We start from the raw sequence: 21,964 nt of genomic DNA on the forward strand, positions 1-21,964 counted from the left end.
AGCTAGCTGAAATATATAAAATTACATAAAATGACATGTAAAAGTATGTCTTTCTATAATTAATTAAGGATGTATTCAGAAATTTTTAAAAAAGCTAGTTTAAATAATTTTTCAAAAAGCTAGCTTATAAGCTACTTTTTGACATGCCAAACACGACAACATAAAAAAAACTTGAAAAATAAGCAAGTTTATCAGCTAACTATAGTGCGTCAAACACAACCTAAGTCGCCATAATATTTTTTAACATTAGTGGTATTATGATTTACCTTCATATGTTGTCATAGGACCATCTATAAGGTCATACATGAGATAATATACTTGTAAAATACCAACATTGTGAGAGTTCTAATTTCAATATAGGATCAATGAGCTCTTATGTAAGTAGAGCTCATGTCAGACACCTAATTTACACATATTAGGTTTAAACACTTTAATTTCGATAACATCATTAACAAACATGTTATGGAGAAATATTTAAGCTCTTATTAACCAAACATCATACTATTTTGATTTTTTTTTAATTACATGATTAAAATACATAATGTTTATATTTGTTTTAAAGACCAAAAAGGACAGATCCAAGTCACTATTCTAGGTCATCACTGGCTAGCAACCTCCAATCCATTACCTGCAAAGGGATATCGACACATGATGTCCAGCAAATTTCGTACAAAAAAGAACATCGACAAAAATGGAGACATTTTTTTTCACTTCACACAAATAGGACTTTAGGCCATGCTTTTTTTTTCTTGATGTTTGGAAAAGATTTCAGATAAATGATAGTTTAACAAATATTCCAGAAAATAATTACACACTTGAAAAAAAAAATTATATGATATTAGATTTCAAAAAAAGTTATGACTCGACACAAAATCCTATATTCCATTTTCATTAAGTCACCCATGTCACGTTATTTTTGGTGTCAAATTGGCATCACCTTACTTTTGTCACACCACTTAAATGTTTTTTTGATTTAAGGATATGGTTTGCCATGCAACAAGTCGTTTTTTTTATTATTATTTAAACAAACTAATTTAAATAAAACTAAAATTTTCATTTAGTTGGAAGGTAATTACAATAAAACTTAAGACAGTTGAAATTACAAGTAAAAACTATATCTTCCCAAATGTTCAAACAACCAAAAAAATAAAAATCACATGAAACAAGCCAAACCCGTAATCACTATATTATCCACAAATGAACCAACCTATCTATTCACCACATTGTATGAGACCGAATTTTGGTTTCTATCCAATGCAATTTGGATTCACTTAATAATCCACAAAAAAATTCGATCCGTATGAATGAGATCAAGAAACTTAACCCTAATCGCAATCGCAATCGCAATTAATCCCAATTCCAATCCCAACCAAAAAAAAAGGGAAGGCCCCCAATAGAAGAGAGGTTGTTCGTAGGATCCAAAGTTCGACAACAACCAATAATGTCAAACTTTTTGGAGGCAAGTTCTTAAACGTTTTCAGATAGAAATGAATCAATAAGACTACCACAACAAAGACTCGATCTACACGAAATGGGGGAACACCAGAGGTTATGGTATTTAGGGGTTACGGTATTTGGTGATTTATTTAAAACTTGGAATGCCAATTGGACAAATGGTGAAAATGATGCGACCATTTTCAACAAGGCGTTAGAAATATTCCAAAAAGAACACAATAAAACTTTGAAACATATTGAGTTTTGGAATGTTGTAAAAGATTGTCAAAAATGGTGACATAGGAGCATCCGAAGCACATATAGGAGGTTCTAAAAGGTCAAAAACATCTGAATCTGACTACACTACGTGGGATGCTCATGTGTCAGGATCGACCTTAATTTTGATGACACCGTTGAGGTTCCACCGCCAACCCATTCAATGCAAAGGGACAAGGTCAGACGCAAGTGCAAAGGTGAAGCGTTAACTTCCGATGACCAACACAAAGTAAGATCAGAGATCGGGGGCCTAAATGTAAATTTGACAAAATTCATGGAGTTGTCTCAAGAAAACTAGCGTAAGAAAGAAAAAGCTCGTGACGTGAAGCTTTTAATGCAAGACTTAAGTAACTTCACCAAGGAAGAGCAGAAATTAGCTTTGTCAGTGAATGTCAAAATCCAGAAAAAAAAAATATAACTTATAGCTTTTTTTAATCTTTTTTATGTTTTTTTTAATTTAACTTATTTATGTAATTTTATTCTAAATTAATGAAATGTTTAGTTTTTATCAAAAATAAATTGTTCCAAAAACTAAAAGAAAAAGTGTGGCGTGGAATGGCATGACAAATGAAGTAGTGTTGATGTGGCAAAAACGAGTGGCACCACTCCCTCTAACCTAATATTACACCACTTTTTTTATATATATTTTCATTTTATATCCTACTCAAATTCAATATCTAAGTAATGTTGATATGGCAAAAATGAAGTAGTGTTGATGTGGCATGTTATACTTTTAGTATAAAAGTATATCTAATTTTTGCATTTTTGATCCAAAAGTTCTCTTTGACATTTGGTCATTTGTTAAGGTTCGTGTACTGTGTACCATTCTTTATCCATGTTCCAAGTAATTTGAATACTTTTGGTAACCAAGTAATAATGATTTGAGTAAATTACATGAATGGTCTCTGTGGTTTGAGTTAATTTGCATGTTTGGTCCCTAACTTTGTTTTTTTAACCCAGAAGGTCCCTATAGTTTAGTTTTGTTTCGAACATGGTCCCTAATCAACATAAAAAGACTGATTTACCCTTAATATTATTTTTATTTTCTATTATATTATTTATCATTTTTAAATTAAAACAAGTAATTTGACTACTTTTGGTAACCAAGTAATAATGATTTGATTTTTTACTGGGTTTTTGGATTTGATTTCTTGAATAGATTTGATCTTGTGAATGGATTTTTGGGTTAATGTTTTTTTTTCTTAGATTTTAACATCAGCGGTGTTTTTCCGATTACAGAGGTGGTGATGGTGGTAGTCGGAGGTTAGTGGTGATGGTGGCCGGAGGTTGTTTTCCGTGACATAACACAATGAAGGGGAAGGAGGGGTTGGATGGTTTTGTTTTTTCAGTTTAAAGAACCAAAATATTTAACTCATTTTTTTTCAACATATTTATTAATATTTTTTAATAACTAAGAATGTAAAAAAGATAAAAGAAATGAATAAGGGCAAATAAGTCTTTTTATGTTGATTAGGGACCAAGCTCGAAACAAAACTAAATTATAGGGACCTTCCGAGTTAAAAAAATAAGTTCGGGACCAAACACACAAATTACCCCAAACCATAGGGACCATTTGTGTAATTTACTCTAATGATTTTTTCAATTTTAGTACAAAAATATAGTCATTCTACTTGAAGAAGAGAACAAAAATGTTACAAAACCTCATACAATGACCAAAATTGCAAAAATTGCAAAAATAAATAAATAAAAATGAGACAAAATTCCAAAAGTATTATTACAAAGTGAGTTATACCATTGAAAAGATTTCATTGATAACTTGATATGTTCAAAATAAGACCAATATTGAATATTATTGATACTAATACATTTAGGTAATTTTATCTTAAATATTTTACAAAAAAAATAAAATTAGCCTCAAATACTAATTGAAGAATCACTCTTTTATTTGAATTTTTTTTCTTTAAAAATTATTCTTATTAGAAATACTAATCTTTACAATGTATCAAAATGTATTGTATTTGTTTTCTGTTTTAGTTTTAAAAATTATAGATCAACATTAGTTTTTTATTTTTAGAAATCCTCTTTTAATTTTTTTTACATATTCATTTTCATGCATATAATTTATAAAAACGTATAAAGATTCATTTACACAAACGAAAAATGCAGTTTTATGTATAATTAAACATAATCTACTGTTAATTATGTTTTACCTATTATATATTTGAAAGGTTTAACGACCTCTTTCCATCCTCAACTTTTTCTTATATATCGTTCTTTTCTTAAATATTTTTTTTAAAATCATTTATATAAACAGAAGGAAAAAAAATAAAAAATAAAAAAAAATTAAACATAACAAAGAGATAGAGTAAATTACATGAATGGTCCCTGTTGGGTAGCAGATTTATTTGTATTGCGTCTATTGGGCTCGGTTAATAGTCCAAGTTTTGTACTCCGGTTTGGGTCTGTCCAACCGTGAGTTGATAGGGTTTAGTATAAATTAATGTGCTTGCATGCATATTAGGTTAACGATAGAAAACGAAAAAGAAGACGATAGCGATTACGATAGTTCATAGATTATTTTCTTCATCGGTCTTGTAAACCCTTTAATCCTCTACAGTAGTAGTTCTTTATCGAGCTCTTCTGAGGATTGTTGATTAATCATTCGACATCTTTGATTCATTCTTGTGTTCGTATTATTTTCTGTTACATTACTTTACCTGTTTTAAAGATCTAATCGATCTTCAAGTTAGTTTTTAACTTATCAATTGGTATCAGAGCAGGAGGCTGTGTAATCAATACACTTCTTTTCTGTGAAAAAGGTTTCGATTAGGGTTATTCGGCATTTATTGATATTTATTGAGTCGTCATCTCATAATTGACGTATCTCGATATTTATTATTTTGCCCTAATTCGATATATTAGAAGTCTAATCTTTGAACAGGTTATTCGATCAATTATGGACGAGTCGCAATCCAATCCCATTAATATTTCGAACAACATTGGATCAACAACGAAGATTCCCATCTTGTACACCCATGATTATGAAGTCTGGGCGCATCACTTTGAAGATTATGTTATAGGATCTGAGGATAATGGATACCTCATCTGGGAAGCAATCTTTACTGGACCTTTTTCTCATTCAGCAACTTCAAGGATTATTAAAACTCAAAAGGAGTATAATGGTCTTCTGAAAGACGTTAAAGATATTGCGCAAGACGAAAAAGATAAATTTCAGTGCAATATCAAAACGTTAAGATTGATCAGATTCGCTCTTCAATCCGATATTTTTAGGTTGGTGAGTTTATGCACGACTGCAAAAGAGATATGGGACAGGCTACGTGAATTGTACTCTACAGACGAAGATCTTGAACACTCCATTCAAACCTTACTCTTGTCTGAGTTTGGTGAATTCAAGCAAGGAGCTGAAGAAACAGTGACTCAAACATTCGATCGCTTCAATCATCTTCTTAGCAAGATGATCAAACACGACATCGAAAGGAAGCTTATTGAGGAGAAGGTTACGTTTTTGAACGGACTCAGATCTGAGTGGAGAGCAGTTGTGTCCACAGTTAAAGCGCACGAGCAATTCAAATCCTATTCTTTGGCGAAACTGGTGGGCATCCTAAAATCTCAAGAAAAGATCGTGTTACAGGAGAAAAATGTGGTTTCAAGCCTAGGTTCGTTGGCCCTCCTGTCCAAAAGCAAAGCAGTGATGGAGGACGAAGACCTCAACTTGGATGACTATGACCTCACTTCTGAGGACTATGCAATGATGGTGTCAAACCCCAAGAGGTTCATCAAGAAGAGATTCCCCACTAACAAGAACCGAAATTGGCAGGGGAGTTACAGTTCTGAAAAGGTCAAAAATGAACCGAAGGCTGAAGAGTCAAAGAAGGAACCGAAGGCTGAAGGAGATTCGGGAGTGAGCTGCTATTATTGCGGGGGAAAGAACCACTATGCAAAAGATTGCGTCCTCAAAAAGATGGCAGAAAAGGATGAGGAAAAGGATGAAGAAGCTTTGTTGTAGAAAAGGCTTGATGAAATCAGGAAGAAGAAATCTACTGCTAACCCTCCTATGAATGCGTTAATTGTGCAGGGTTAGGTAGCTGATGATGAGTTCGGTGGCGTGGAGGTCTGGTCAACCGACTCTGAAGATGATGAAGTGAGGAAGCCGTCTCATGGAAAGGCTTATGTGGCGAGAGAAGAGAGTTGTGGAAGAAGATGTTTGATGGTGTCCGACGTATCTCAGATGAGGGGATATAACACTGATGGTGGGAATGATGACACGAAGGAGCAACAGAACTTGTGCTTTACAGCCAAACCGCTCAGCGTGCAGTTCAACGAGCTCGATGAACTGCTCAAAAAGGTACAATCAATTTTTGTCTCATTTAAAGTCCCACAAAGCTCGTATGAAAAAGAATTAAAAAGTGTTAATTCAAGAATCTCTCATCTAGATAGTAGTTTAACTCAAACTCGAGTCACCAATTCTAACCTAACTGACCAATTAAGCAGGGTGTCTTCGAAGAGTGAGGAACGGCGGATGTGGATCGAACTGAAGGAGTCGGAATTAACCAAAATAAAAGACGAAAACATTTATTTGCAAAGAGACAATTTAAAGTTTTTGAAACAGCGAAATGTTTTTTGTTTGATTGCAAAACGTCTTTACACTAATATTACTCAGCTTCATTTGGATTGTGAAATAGGACAAAAGATTCATCGCATTATTTTACCCTTCCTTGAGTTTAAGGAGGATGAAATTGATGCTGAAGCGTATAATTGTGAGAGTGTTATTTCATCTGAGGATGTTAATCCGACGTACATGTATGGACTGGATAAAATCGAATCTTTTATTAAGTCCAAGGACCATAAGGACATGCTTAAAAACCTTTTGGATGAAAATGATAAACTGAAACTGAGAACCGAAACCATACAAAAATTTGACTCTTTAAACGCCAACTTGAGCTCAGAAAATAAAATTGATGTTGAAAATGCATCTGAGCTTAATGAGGACGACAATATGAGTGAAATTTCTGTAGAGGATACAGTTGACTACTAAGAATTTGCCAAGAGTGAACCCGAAAACCACAAGAATCTTATTTCAGAAAATTCAGTGGAGTTCGCTCGTATGTCCCAACAAAAGTCTACGATCCTTGCAGAGAAGGCAGTCGTATACCAAAAGGTTAGAACCACTCCAAATCAGGTGTACAAGGTCACAGGCGTAACCGAACATCAGACTGCTGAACTCACAGCTATTGTAAACGAAGACAATGCCGATGGCTGTGACGAGTTCTTCTGGTCAGCTCCCATTGACAATGCTGATTAAACGGTAGGTTTGTCTGAAAGGACTTCGTGGAAAAGCAAAGGCAGATATGTGCCAGAACCTTTGAATAAACCTGATAGCTTCGATGTGCCAAGTACTAGTGGTACGAAAGATATTCCTCAGGAAAAAGAAATTCCTACAAAAGAAGTCAAATCCCCAAGTGAAACTTCATCAGTTCAGAGTGAACCAGCTAAAGAAAAACAAAAACCGAAAGCTAACATCCATCATCAACCGAAGCAGATGAGAGATCAAAAACGTCAAAGGAATCAGAGATACAGGAAGAATCTCTCTGGAAGAAAACAGTTTTGGCAATCTCAGAATGCCTATTTCTCACATCAAGATAGGTACTTAAAGTCAAAGAAGAGTCCTGTTGAAACACAAGAGAGCAACAACAACCGAAAGCAGAGGTTCGATTCGGAGAAAAACATCAACCGAAAGCAAAGGTTCGGTTCAGAAAATGATTCCAACCGAAAGCAGAAGTTCGGTTCAGAGAACTACATCAACTGAAAGCAAAGGTTCGGTTCGGAAATCAAAAGAAATCAAAACTCTAGGGTCGGTCCCACTGATGATCAAAAGCAAAAGGGTCACCTAGAATCTTCAACCAAGAAGTCATCTCAATCTAAGCTCTCTCATTCTAATTCTTCTAATTCTTCAAATGCTTCTAATTCCTCTCCACCACATTCTAAATCCCATTCTGTTCACCCTCAAAAACCTCAATCATCAACTGAACCGAAAGGAAAATCAAAGGTTTCATCAGTTAAACCAGAGTCCAAACCAACAGTGACAAATCCCAATAAAATTAAAGTTTTCACCATCAAAAGGAAAGATGAAACAACACTAATAAAAAGAACATACCTTGTTGACATCTCTCTTATTATTCATGTTCCTGTGAAATGTTCACGAGGACCCAAGAAACTTTGGGTTCCTAAATCTGCTTAATTTTTGCAGGTTATCAGTGACGAGCAGTTTGACGAAGAATGGTACATTGATAGTGGCTGCTCGCGTCACATGACAGGAAGGAAGGAAGAGCTAAGGGAATACAGGTCTCTTTCAAATGGTGGAAACGTCAAGTTCGGGAACAACTCCTTCGGCACCATAAAAGGCTATGGAATGATTACAAATGGTGATTTCACGATACGAAAGGTTGCATATGTGGAAGGGCTACAACACAACCTCATCAGTGTATCTCAGCTTGTTGGAGGTACCAGTTTCAAAGTCTCATTCGATGATGAGGGCTCTGAAATAATTGAGAAGAAAACGAAAAGAGTTATTCTCAAATCGGAGCGTAAAGGTGAAATGTTTCCTCTAAACCTCAAACCCATCAAAGGAAACCCAGCTGTCTGCCTGTTATTAAAAGCACAATCTGACGAAAGCTGGCTGTGGCACCGAAGACTCTCTCATCTCAATTTTAAAGATATCAAAAAACTTGTTACTGGAGGTCATGTTCGAGGTCTTCCATTGCTCAAGTACGATAGAGACCATTTGTATGCTGCATGTGAAATGGGGAAACAGAGTCGTCAAAGTCATCCATCTATAATAAACACTAAAGTTGTTGAACCACTAGAATTACTTCATATTGATTTGTGTGGTCCATCATCTATCGAAAGCATCGGTGGTAGCAAGTATATTCTTGTTATTCTTGATGACTTTTCGCGTTTTACATGGGTGTTCTTTCTAAAGCTTAAATCTGAAGCGACTCATAAGCTAAAGGTGTTCATCAAGCAGATTGAAGTACAGCTGAAGAAGGTCGTTCGCAACATCAGGAGCGACAATGGTCTGGAATTTAAAAATAGAGAATTCGAAGAATTCCTGGCAGAAAAGGGAATTAGTCACAACTTCTCAGCTCCCTACACACCTCAACAAAACGGGATTGTCGAAATACGAAACCGATCTTTGTGTGAAGCCGCCCGAACCATGCTAAGTTTCGCTTCCTTACCTCTTTATTTTTGGGCTGATGCTATTTCTGCTGCTTGTTTTACACAAAACAGGTCATATCTCAACAAGCGCTTCACTCTCACTCCTTATGAGATCATCAACAACAGGAAGCCAAATGTGAAGTTTTTCCATGTGTTCGGTTCGCGGTGTTTCATTTTCAATTCCAAAGAACACCGCAACAAGTTCGATGTCAAAGCCGACGAAGGAATATTTCTGGGCTATTCTCTCACTTCTAAAGCGTACAGGGTATTAAACAAGCGTTCGAGGAGAATAGAAGAAACTTACTACGTGACTTTTGATGATAGTTATGTCAAAAAGCTAAAGGCCAACGAAGACACAGCTGGAGAAATCTTTCCTCAAACTGGCCAAGTCACAGCATCGATCGCTAATCTATTCGAGAAGTTCATGGAGCTTTTTGATGAACCAGAGAATGCCACTCTCTCTGAAGCTAGTGCAGCAGACCACAACGTAGATCACATGAAGCAAATTGTTGAAGACGCTGCAAGGAGAATGAATGAAGGAGGATCAAGTTCTGACGAGCCTCCACAACACAATGCTTCAGTCGAGGGGGAGAATCCACCATCATCATCCCAGCCGAGCTCACAAGTTGAGGGGGAGCTAAGGTCTCAAACTACTCCCGAAAGCACTTTGCCAACCGAAAGTGCCTCACCATCCGAAGGTGCATCAATGCCCGAAAGCTTAGCACCACAAGAAACCACTGTAGCTCAAGATTCTCAAGATATTCCTGTAAGATCATCTATCAAGGGGGAACATGCTGATATGTCTTACGACTATGAAAGCCAGTCCGAACCAGAAGAAATGATAAACGCTGAATTAGATCCAACCTTTGATCCAAACTACCCTCCTCTCACCAAATGGACCAGAGATCATCCTGTCTCTCAAGTTGTTGGTAACGTATCTGAAAAGGTTCTGACTCGATCACAACTCAAGGCAAAACAGACTTCCTTGTTTTCAAAAGTCGAATTCTGCATGTTTAACTCATTCGTATCAAAAGTTGAACCAAAGACAGTTAACACTGCTCTTGATCACTCTGATTGGGTTCAAGCTATGCAAGACGAACTAAATGAATTCGAAAGGAACAAAGTTTGGCGACTTATTCCAACTCCTCCAGATGCCTCGGTTGTTGGTCTCAAATGGTCTTCAAGAACAAAATGGACAAGGAAGGTAACGTTATAAGGAACAAAGCACGTCTGGTAGTGAAAGGATACTGTAAGGAGGAAGGCATTGACTATAAAGAGACTTTCGCTCCTGTAGCTAGGCTGGAATCTGTAAGAATATTTCTAGCCTATGCTGCCCACAAAAATTTTGAGGTTTACCAAATGGACGTCAAGTGTGCATTCCTTAATGGTGAACTCGAAGAAACTGTGTATGTGGAGCAACCTCCTGGCTTCGTAAATGAAAGGTATCCTAATCATTGTTATATTTTGGATAAAGTCGTGTATGGACTGAAACAAGCTCCGAGAGCCTGGTATGAAACGCTGACTAAATTCTTAAAGATGTCCAAATTCAAACAAGGTTCGGTTGACCCAACCTTCTTTCGCAAGAAGGAAGGTAACCACCTTATGATCGTTCAAATTTACGTCGATGATATCATCTTTGGCTCTACGAATCCCAGCTTAACGGCTGATTTCAGAAAGCTGATGGAAACTAAATTTGAAATGAGCTCAATGGGTCCTATTAACTTTTTCCTTGGTTTAAATATTAGACAGGGACCCGAAGGCATCGTTATTAATCAGGAAGCTTACACGAAGACTCTCCTTGCAAAATTTGGCATGATGGGAGATTCCAAAGTTAAAGTTCCAATGGCGTTCGGCACCAAGCTCACCCCATCCTTAGACAAACCGGCTGTTGATATTACGCTTTATCGTCAGATGATAGGCTCATTGATGTATCTCGCTGCTAGCAGACCTGACATAATGTTTTCAGTTTGTTACTGTTCTAGATTTCAGGCAAACCCACGCGAACCTCACATGCTTGCAGTGAAGAACATTCTACAATATCTCAAGCAAACTACCTCCTTAGGTCTATGGTATCCATCCAACTCAGGCTTCTTCGTTCAAGCCTACTCAGATGCAGACCTTGGAGGTTGTGGATTAGACAGGAAAAGCACCACTAGAGGCTGCCAATTCCTTGACGGGAAGTTGGTTAGCTGGCAATCAAAGAAACAAACGTGTGTGTTTTTGTCTACAGCTGAAGCAGAATACATTGCAGCTGCATCCTGTACCTCTCAAGTGATTTGGATCCAGAGTCAACTCAGAGACTATGGACTCAACATGAAAAAGATCTCACTATATTGCGACTCTGAAAGTGCAATTAGGATCTGTCATAACCCAGTGCAACACTCCAAGACAAAGCACATAGCACTGAGGTATCACTTCATCAAAGATCATGTGAAAGATGGAAACGTAGAAGTACACTTTGTTAGAACCACTAATCAATAGGCTGATGTCTTTACCAAAGCTCTTCCTGAAGCCTCATTCAACAAAATTCTACAAGGGCTAGGTATGATGGAATCAGAATCAGTACCACAAACTACCTCTCGATCTCAAACGTAAGAAGCGAAATAAACCGAACGTTCGAGTTCGGTTGAATCATTTGTACTCGCCCATCAATCCAAAGGTAGTTTTCTTGGTTGTAAATTTCATGTACAAAGTTGTTTATCTTATTGTCAAAAGTATTTCCTTTTTGAAAGTCTAAATTCCTTGGTTTTCCAAAATTTTTCAAAACCGAAACCTACCGAAGGTTCGGGTTCGGTTTTTCAAAATTTTTCAAAACCGAAACCAACCGAACGTTCGGGTTCGGTTTTTCAAAATTTTTCAAAACCGAAACCTACCGAAGGTTCGGGTTCGGTTTTTCAAAATTTTTCAAAACCGAAACCAACCGAACGCTCGGGTTCGGTTTCTCAAAATTTTTCAAAACCGAAACCAATCGAACGCTCGGGTTCGGTTTTTCAAAATTTTTCTCAACCGAAACCAACCGAGCGCTCGGGTTCGGTTCCAAAGTTTTTTTTTGTTTTTCTTTTCTTTTCCAAAGTTTTTTTTTTTATCTTTTATTTTCTTTCTTAGTCTTATTTTTCTTATTTTTTTTATATATATCAAAACTCCAAAAATATTTTGTTCTTCATTTGCTTTTTGTCTTTAATTTTTATATGTGTGTTTGTTCATTTATGGGGAAATTTTTGATGGATTAGTTAAGTGTCCCTAGAAGCATGCTGCTGTATGTGCCCAAAGTCTCATCAGATTCTGAATAACAGCCTTAATGACTTGGTATACACAAACCTTGTTTTCCCAATTAGGCTATCACATTTATTCTAATCAAGAGCTACCTAACTCTGTTCTCACATGAGATAAGAGTTTTCTGCTTGGTCCTACTTTTATAGCAGAGGTATTTTTCTTTCTTACACCATCTCCATTACATTTCTCCATTAAATTCGTTTCATCAATGTAACCCTTGAGACTCTTAGAAATTACCACTGAGGTTTATGGTTACTCAAAAACTGTGTTTATGATCTTAGTTTCGTGCCACTACGAGCTGAGTGAACCCAAAATTCAATATCAAATCTGAATTGACGGTGAACAATTAATTTGCTCAAATTTTCACTAATGAATTGACGGACGTATCCTAATGAAATCTCAAGTTTTTTCTTTTGTGTGATTCCTATGAAATTGTTAAACACCATAACATTTCTTCCCTTGGGATCCAGTTTTATTTTTTTGAGATTTTATATTTTCCAAGTCACTTTAAAATCATTACCTACCTACTTGTTCAACACACTACACTGGTCTCACAAGTACTTTGTTCACTTTCTATCTTATTTCAAGATTAGGACTGTTGAATCAAAGCTAAAGACACCCTAAGGAGCCTAATTAAAAGAAGCCTTTCAACACTTCTTAATAAGTGTTTGATCGTTATTCAACGGGAAAACCACACTAACACTTTAAGGTCTCTCTTGACTTTGAAGAAAGAGATTCGTGCCCAGGATCATTTGTTTCGTGTCATTATTGACATCACATTTATTCCTAAAAAGATTTGTTTTATCTCTTTTCTTTTTACACCCTTAGCACGAAAATCTTTGATTTTCCAAAATTCTGGTTCTAATAATTACAGGCTTTTTCATTGGATCGGTGATTAATTATAAAGACGTGGTCAAAATTAATCCACGTGGGTGTATTATTCAAAAGATGTCGTTACAAGGATAAGATGAAGGGTTGCTGACTCAGGCAAGAATCAAATTGATTTAATTTCAAACGACGGTAAAACGGGAACGCATGCGAATTTGAAACGTCCAATCTTCAACTGACGTCGCAGACGCGTGTGCGAATTTGAAACGGTTCCTCTCTGGCACAGAAAGGCGCGTGTGTGAATTTGAAACGGTTTACCAGAAACGGCGCTTGATGGGAGGCGTGTTCCAAGGAATCTGACACTCTCTCTCATGCGTGATCATCGCTTACCTTAACTATCACGCATCAGTCAAATTCCGGGATAACCTTTCGTATTTCGATAGAAGATTTGGGAAGATATTTCTCTCTCCTTAAACCCCAGTATAAAAGGCGACATCATCTCCCTTTTACCTCTTTACTGCATCAAAATTCCCAAGAGAGCAAAAATTCCCTGAAACCCTTACTGTTCATCATCTTCTTCCCAACTTCAACAATGGCAGAATCATCCTCCGTTCACGCTACTTCCCACATCCTTCCCATTCGCCCTCAACAGTGTTTGGTAATCGATTTAACCCCTCAGGCATATGACTCTTACATGTCTCCAATCATCAAGTGCCTGAAGTATTCACCAATAGCACCTACACTTTCAAGGGTGGAATCAGTGCCCATGGAGCTTTTATCGCAGGTTTATGCAACTGCACATTATGATAAAGCGGTCGATAGGGTTTTCTTCGAGGTTTCTGATCACAAAGCCTCTATTTCCAAGCAACGATTTGGCTCACTGCTAGGGTTTGCAGCTGACCCTTCAAGGGTTAATCCGGAGACTATTCTGATGGGGCATCTCTTCAATATGTTCTACAATATGGGGTACACGGAGGTGCTAACTTCCGTCGCTAAGTTCAAAAAGTCGTGTTTGCCGCCACAGTGGAACAGCATGTTCACTGTACTTTTCAAGGGTCTTTCAGAACGGAGCTCAGGTTCAGATGGCTCCAGTCGACTCTTCCTGTCCATTATGTACGGAGTTTACAACGGCGTCAACGTCGACTATGGGTTGGTTCTCTGGCAACAACTTATCCAGAGTTTATCTTCTTCTTCACGACATTCTGAGGTGTCGTATGCCAGGTTTTGGACCCTCATTACTAAGTGGGCGATGGATAAGAACGATGTCCCCACTGTTGTCGGCGCATCGATGTCTTCGATTGGTACATTCCATACCACGAAGATTATCGTCTCAGATGCATCGAAGTTCCCTTTCAATGGTTCCATCCCGGAGACCATGTATGTTGATGTTCCAGCTGACAGCAGGATCATCCGGACCTACAAGGAGTTCAAGAGGTCTGGTCCGAGGGATCTCACGCAGGAGATGCTCAAGTCCATTCATGATGCTGATAAGCCTGTTCATAGAGGCAAAAAGACAGATAAAGGGAAGCCAGTGGCGAAAGGGGCTAAAGGCCCTTCTCCTAGGAAGAGGAAACCCACTAAAGCTGCTCAGTCCCCGCAACAGAAGAAGCAAAAGACTCAACCAAAGCGAAAGCTCATTATCGCTTCCTCTTCAAGTGAGTCGGAGGGTGAGAGTTCGGATTCGGACGACTCTCCAAGAGGCAACACACCTCCAAGGGGCAACACACCACCCAGATCACCTACCCCTGATATGCAAATCCATACCTCTCCAATTCCCTCTCCTACTCAAACAATTCCTACTTTCATTCCCACCATAAACCCCACTACCCATATTCCCAAAACCTCATTCACTATATCACTACCCATTTTCACCGATGCAACAACAACAGCTACTGCAAAGGTTACAACCAACGTATCTGATACGGGGGTTCATACCGATGCAACCGAACCACCGCCAGTAACCGAACCCATACACACAACCGAAACCCAACAACCACCTGAAGCCACCCCTACTCAAAAACAAACCGAACCTACACCTACACCTACCCCTACACCCGAAACAACCCAACCAGAACCCACCCATACAACCGAACCACCACCAGCTTCACCACCACCACCATCTCCCGGTCATGCCTCTGACGGAGATAATACTTTCCTTGGCGGGAAAAACATGACATTTGATTCGGTCTATTACAGTCCGTTTCAGGTGCAAAGCGACGATGATGAGGATGCTCCAGTAACAAAGAAGCACATTAAGGAGTTGCATGAGAAGGTCGACTTGCTCATTGCTTCCTCCTCCAATTCTCAATCATCTCTTTCTGAAGCTGCTCTTCAGAAGATTGTTGATGTCTTCTCTAGGGCTCAGCAAGATTCAGTCGCTTCTGCCACTGCCGCTATAGATGCCTCGACGAAAGCTTGTGAGGTAGCGACCGAAAAAGTCGATAAACTATTCTCTGACGCCTCTTCCCTGTTAAAGTCCTTACAGGAGAGTGTCGATGCTACAAAGACAACGTTGGAACCTATTGTTCAACAGTTGGCCACGTTTGTCTCCACGGAGTTGAAGTCATTTGCTACCCTTCGCCAATCGATCAGTGACGACAACTCGGCCCTTCGTGCCTCTATCGACGAGCGCCTCTCTAAACTCCAAGAGGATCTGGCCGCCGAAAACTCGTTATTGGACGTTCTAGCAAGTAAGACCACCGCCCTCAAGGTCAAGAGTGCTCAGCTTTCCAACTCTCAGCAACAACTTGACGCTCTTCGATCCGAACGGGAGGTAATCAGGACGTGTGTTTCGGATGTACACTCAGCTATATCCAACATTCTGGAAGCACACGATCCGATCCTGAACCATTCTGTGAGGCGAACCCTTGCAGAAAAACTCGCTCTTGCCCTAGATCTGCTCAGTAAAATTGAAGGGCTACCTAGTTTCGTATCCACTCCGAAACAAGGGGGAGAAAAGGAGTCCGGATCGCAACCACCTCCTTCCTCAAAGGCAACTCACACAACCGAACCTCCTCCTACAGGTCAAACCTCTGGTTCGGGTGTGAAGGACAAAGGCAAGAAACTTGCTGAGGATGAAGAAGAAGAAGACAACGAAACCATTGCCGACTTGCTTAAATGCAAAAGTCGTCGCAATGTTGAAGATGATAACGTTCGTGTGGCGAGAGAAGCTGAAGAAGCTGAACGCAAACAAAAAGAAGCCCACGACCTCCTCGAGAGCAGGAAGACTCTTTTCCCTGCTTGGACTCGAGAGAGGATGATAAAGGAGGCAATCGATACTCCGAGCATCTTATGGATCGAACCGGTAATCTCCTTTGACTGCTACAACCGAACCTCCTCCTACAGGTCAAACCTTTGGTTCGGATGTGAAGGATAAAGGCAAGAAACTTGCTGATGATGAAGAAGAAAAAGACAACGAAACCATTGCCGACTTGCTTAAACGCAAAAGTCGTCGCAATGTTGAAGATGATAACGTTCGTGTGGCGAGGGAAGCTGAAGAAGCTGAACGCAAACAAAAAGAAGCCCACGACCTCCTCGAGAGCAGGAAGACTCTTTTCCCTGATTGGAATCGAGAGAGGATGATAAAGGAGGCAATCGATACTCCGAGCATCTTATGGCTCGAACCGGTAATCTCCTTTGACTGCTACAACTCTGTCGACTCTCAGTTCGACATGCCCTTAACCCGAAAGGCGTTCATCTTTCACGCCTTTGTCAACGTTGCCGAGGTCCCTCATCCTCATCCGGAGGTTGATCGGGAATTGATTGAGTTCTATCTGAAGGCCGCTCAACCACAGTACCAAACCTGGAGCGCTCAGAAGATCATCAACGTTCGGGTTCTGAAGCCATATACTGAAGGGAGATTTATCAACGTTCGGTTCAGGGTAATCAGAGGATCTGCAAAAACCGAACATCTCATCTCTTTAGCAGATCTACCGAACCTCAACCCCCATGACTGGATCGTTCTGCACAACATCCTTCTGACTAATGAAGTTGAATATGGTCCGATTATCGACCATCTTAAAAGGATGTTGGTGTGCTACATCATGGAGGACGCCCTGATGGATCAGGAGATTGCAATTGTCTTCAAGAAGAAACCGAAGATCTCTCCTGTTGGCTCGGCCAGTGATCTAAACCAGATGAAGATGGGAAAGATTGACCCAAGGCGAAACTCGGTCATGTTCACTAGGAGTGAAGGACAGAAATGTCTCTTTGCCTTAGCGGATAAACATCTTTATACCACTGCTTGTCTTGAGCATGTGTTGGGGATCATCCACAGGTGCAAAGAAAATACAGCGGATGATATCAAATACTTTGACGACATGATTCAGTGGTACATCCGATTCAGACAGACGATTCTCTCCCTTATTTCTCGTCTGTTTCAGACTGTAAAGAAGAAGGTTCATGCTGCTGCTGGCCCAAGCAAGAAGTAATGATCTCGCTCCAATTTGACGCAAAGGGGGAGATTGTTGGGTAGCAGATTTATTTGTATTGCGTCTATTGGGCTCGGTTAATAGTCCAAGTTTTGTACTCCGGTTTGGGTCTGTCCAACCGTGAGCTAATAGGGTTTAGTATAAATTAATGTGCTTGCATGCATATTAGGTTAATGATAGAAAACGAAAAAGAAGACGATAGCGATTACGATAGTTCATAGATTATTTTCTTCATCGTTCTTGTAAACCCTTTAATCCTCTACAGTAGTAGTTCTTTATCGAGCATGTCAGAGCAGGTGCGGCAGGAACCTTCTTCTTTACAGTCTGAAACAGACGAGAAATAAGGGCGAGAATCGTCTGTCTGAATCGGATGTACTACTGAATCATGTCGTCAAAGTATTTGATATCATCCGCTGTATTTTCTTTGCACCTGTGGATGATCCCCAGCACATGCTCAAGACAAGCAGTGGTATAAAGATGTTTATCCGCTAAGGCAAAGAGACATTTCTGTCCTTCACTCCTAGTGAACATGACCGAGTTTCGCCTTGGGTCAATCTTTCCCATCTTCATCTGGTTTAGATCACTGGCCGAGCCAACAGGAGAGATCTTCGGTTTCTTCTTGAAGACAGTTGCAATCTCCTGATCCATCAGGGTGACCTCCATGATGTAGCACACCAACATCCTTTTAAGATGGTCGATGATCGGACCATATTCAGCTTCATTAGTCAGAAGGATGTTGTGCAGAACGATCCAGTCATGGGGGTTGAGGTTCGGTAGATCTGCTAAAGAGATGAGATGTTCGGTTTTCGTAGATCCTCTGACCACCCTGAACCGAACGTTGATAAATCTCCCTTCAGTATATGGCTTCAGAACCCGAACGTTGATGATCTTCTGAGCGTTCCAGGTTTGGTACTGTGGTTGAACGGCCTTCAGATAGAACTCAATCAATTCCCGATCAACCTCCGGATGAGGATGAGGGACCTCGGCAACGTTGGCAAAGGCGTGAAAGAAGAACGCCTTTCGGGTTAAGGGCATGTCGAACTGAGAGTCGACAGAGTTGTAGCAGTCAAAGGAGATTACCGGTTCGAGCCATAAGATGCTCGGAGTATCGATTGCCTCCTTTATCATCCTCTCTCGAGTCCAATCAGGGAAAAGAATCTTCCTGCTCTCGAGGAGGTCGTGGGCTTCTTTTTGTTTGCGTTCAGCTTCTTCAGCTTCTCTCGCCACACGAACGTTATCATCTTCAACATTGCGACGACTTTTGCGTTTAAGCAAGTCGGCAATGGTTTCGTTGTCTTTTTCTTCTTCATCATCAGCAAGTTTCTTGCCTTTATCCTTCACACCCGAACCAAAGGTTTGACCTGTAGGAGGAGGTTCGGTTGTAGCAGTCAAAGGAGATTACCGGTTCGAGCCATAAGATGCTCGGAGTATCGATTGCCTCCTTTATCATCCTCTCTCGAGTCCAAGCAGGGAAAAGAGTCTTCCTGCTCTCGAGGAGGTCGTGGGCTTCTTTTTGTTTGCGTTTAGCTTCTTCAGCTTCTCTCGCCACACGAACGTTATCATCTTCAACATTGCGACGACTTTTGCATTTAAGCAAGTCGGCAATGGTTTCGTTGTCTTCTTCTTCTTCATCCTCAGCAAGTTTCTTGCCTTTGTCCTTCACACTCGAACCAAAGGTTTGACCTGTAGAAGGAGGTTCGGTTGTGTGAGTTGCCTTTGAGGAAGGAGGTGGTTGCGATCCGGACTCCTTTTCTCCCCCTTGTTTCGGAGTGGACACGAAACTAGGTAGCCCTTCAATTTTACTGAGCAGATCCAGGGCAGGAGCGAGTTTTTCTGCAAGGGTTCGCCTCACAGAATGGTTCAGGATCGGATCGTGTGCTTCCAGAATGTTGGATATAGCTGAGTGTACATCCGAAACACACGTCCTGATTACCTCCCGTTCGGATCGAAGAGCGTCAAGTTGTTGCTGAGAGTTGGAAAGTTGAGCACTCTTGACCTTGAGAGCGGTGGTCTTATTTGCTAGAACGTCCATCAACGAGTTTTCGGCGGCCAGATTCTCTTGGAGTTTAGAGAGGCGCTCGTCGATAGAGGCACGAAGGGCCGAGTTGTCGTCACTGATCGATTGGCGAAGGGTGGCAAATGACTTCAACTCCGTGGAGACAAACGTGGCCAACTGTTGAACAATGGGTTCCAACGTTGTCTTTGTAGCATCGGCACTCTCCTGTAAGGACTTTAACAGGGAAGAGGCGTCAGAGAATAGTTTATCGACTTTTTCGGTCGCTACCTCACAAGCTTTCGTCGAGGCATCTATAGCGGCAGTGGCAGAAGCGACTGAATCTTGCTGAGCCCTGGAGAAGGGATCAACAATCTTCAGAAGAGCAGCTTCAGAAAGAACTACTACTGTAGAATAATACGAACTACTACTGTAGAGAATTAAGTTAAAAACTACTACTGTAGATCTTTAAAACAGGTAAAGGGTTTATTTGTATTGCGTCTATTGGGCTCGGTTAATAGTCCAAGTTTTGTACTCCGGTTTGGGCCTGTCCAACCGTGAGCTGATAGGGTTTAGTATAAATTAATGTGCTTGCATGCATATTAGGTTAACGATAGAAAACGAAAAAGAAGACGATAGCGATTACGATAGTTCATAGATTATTTTCTTCATCGTTCTTGTAAACCCTTTAATCCTCTACAGTAGTAGTTCTTTATCGAGCTCTTCTGAGGATTGTTGATTAATCATTCGACATCTTTGATTCATTCTTTTGTTCGTATTATTTTCTGTTACATTACTTTACCTGTTTTAAAGATCTAATCGATCTTCAAGTTAGTTTTTAACTTATCAGTCCCTATGGTTTGAGGTGATTTGCGTGCTTTGTCCCTAACTTATTTTTTAACTCGGAAGGTCCCTATGATTTGTTTTTGTTACACGTTTGGTCCCTACTGTTTATTTTTATTATGCGTTTGGTCCCTGTCTTATCTAAAAAGACTATTATTTAAAAAGAAAAAAATGATGGAGTAAGTGAGGTAAGGTGAGGGGTTGGGATTAGGGGTGTGTTTATTTAAATAAATTAAAAAAATCAAGGGTATAATAGTCTTTTTAGATAAGATAGGGACCAAGCGCGTAACAAAAACAAACAGTAGGGACCTTCCAAGTTAAAAAAATAAGTTAGGAACCAAACGCGCAAATTACCCTAAATCATAGGGACCATTCGTGTAATTTACTTAAAGAGATATATTTGTAAAACTCACCATCAGGATCAAAGAAGAAGACTTGCTTAGTTTTTCCATTCGGTTGAGTCCTCTCATGTATCTCAATACCTTTCTCCTGGATTTCACAATCACAAACATGAAATTTAGAAATTGTAATTTCCAAAGCCTTGTTAAGACTATAAATTAGATTATTTTATTCGGACATTATTCTTATTACAATATTATACTTCCTCTAATTCTAATGTTTGAACAATTTATGCATCAAAATGGACATATTACCCATTTATCATTTATGCAACCATTGACGTCTTTACTAAATTTTACAAAAAAAACGAGATTTTCACCAATTCAAGCATATGCATATATCGGTATTCTAACAAAGTTAATCATACGTTAATTGAAAATCTAAATAAGTCACTGAATTGAAAAGAAATTGGTGATAATTGAAACTAATCAATTAAGAATAGCGATGAGAGTAAGAATAAGATACCTTTAGGGTTTTGACGAAGGAGTCAAAATTAGAAACAGTGAAACAAAGATGATGGCCTCTGAAAAGGTTCTTAGTATCCGCAACAGCATCGGTAGCACTCCATGGACCTTCTGGTAGCTTCGTGTTTGGGTTCCTTTCGATCAGATGCAGACAGAAAGATGGTGATTGCCTTAGCCATATTACCTTGAATTCGAATTTAGGGCTTTCTATTCGTTCAAATCCGAATATCTGCGATAAATCGAAACAGAGTTAAAGTAAATTGAATAAAAAATTGGAGTTGATAGATGTTAAATTATGACCTCTTGGTAGAAGTTTGCAAGTCGATCGATATCTGAGGATTCTCTTGAGACATGGTTGAACGAAGCTCCTACTGCCGCCATATTCCAAGAAGCGAGAACTACTTTTGTGAGGTGGATGGCGAGAGACGTATATGTTGATTTTTTTAATTATTTTTTTTTTTAATCTTTGAACGATTATAGCTTATTGCCTTGGAAAGTTTGTAATCTTTTTGTTGAACGATATTATTATTTTTAAAAGTTAAATATTCTAAGTAAATTTACCAAAGAAACAATTAACATATTAGAAGATAGATAAAACTGCAAAAATGGTCCCTGTGGTATATATTTTTTTAGGGTTTTAATTCAAATCCTGACTTTTTGGTTTCGTGGTCCTTTTATACTAGTTTCATTGTGTTTTTGGTCGCTTAGAAAACTGAAAAGACTAAAATGTCCTTCTGATATTTTTTTATGTTTATTCATTTTAATTTAAATGAAAAAGAAAATAATTAATTAATTGGGTCCTCTCTCTCTCTCTCTCTCATCGGAAA

At 39.2% G+C, this 21,964-nt stretch overlaps 1 protein-coding gene across 2 annotated transcripts; it reads right to left on the bottom strand.

Annotated features, from left to right (window-relative positions):
• Positions 1 to 415: 415 nt before the first annotated feature.
• Positions 416 to 21,594, bottom strand: LOC111912094 (lactoylglutathione lyase). Of its 2 annotated transcripts, none has more exons than XM_023907838.2 (4): positions 21,438 to 21,594; positions 21,139 to 21,366; positions 20,688 to 20,763; positions 416 to 628 (listed from the first exon to the last, which is right to left on the bottom strand). In XM_023907838.2, the coding sequence occupies exons 1-4, from the start codon at positions 21,516 to 21,518 to the stop codon at positions 600 to 602; spliced, it is 414 nt and encodes a 137-aa protein (XP_023763606.1). In that variant the 5' UTR covers positions 21,519 to 21,594; the 3' UTR covers positions 416 to 599. The 2 variants fall into 2 exon arrangements, with proteins under 2 accessions (XP_023763606.1, XP_052620198.1); XM_052764238.1 differs by lacking the exon at positions 416 to 628 and adding an exon at positions 19,731 to 19,786.
• Between the last annotated feature and the right edge of the window lie 370 nt (positions 21,595 to 21,964).

The sequence above is a fragment of the Lactuca sativa genome, chromosome 5 (genome assembly GCF_002870075.4).
Source record: "Lactuca sativa cultivar Salinas chromosome 5, Lsat_Salinas_v11, whole genome shotgun sequence".
NCBI classification, from domain to species: Eukaryota; Viridiplantae; Streptophyta; class Magnoliopsida; order Asterales; family Asteraceae; genus Lactuca; species Lactuca sativa.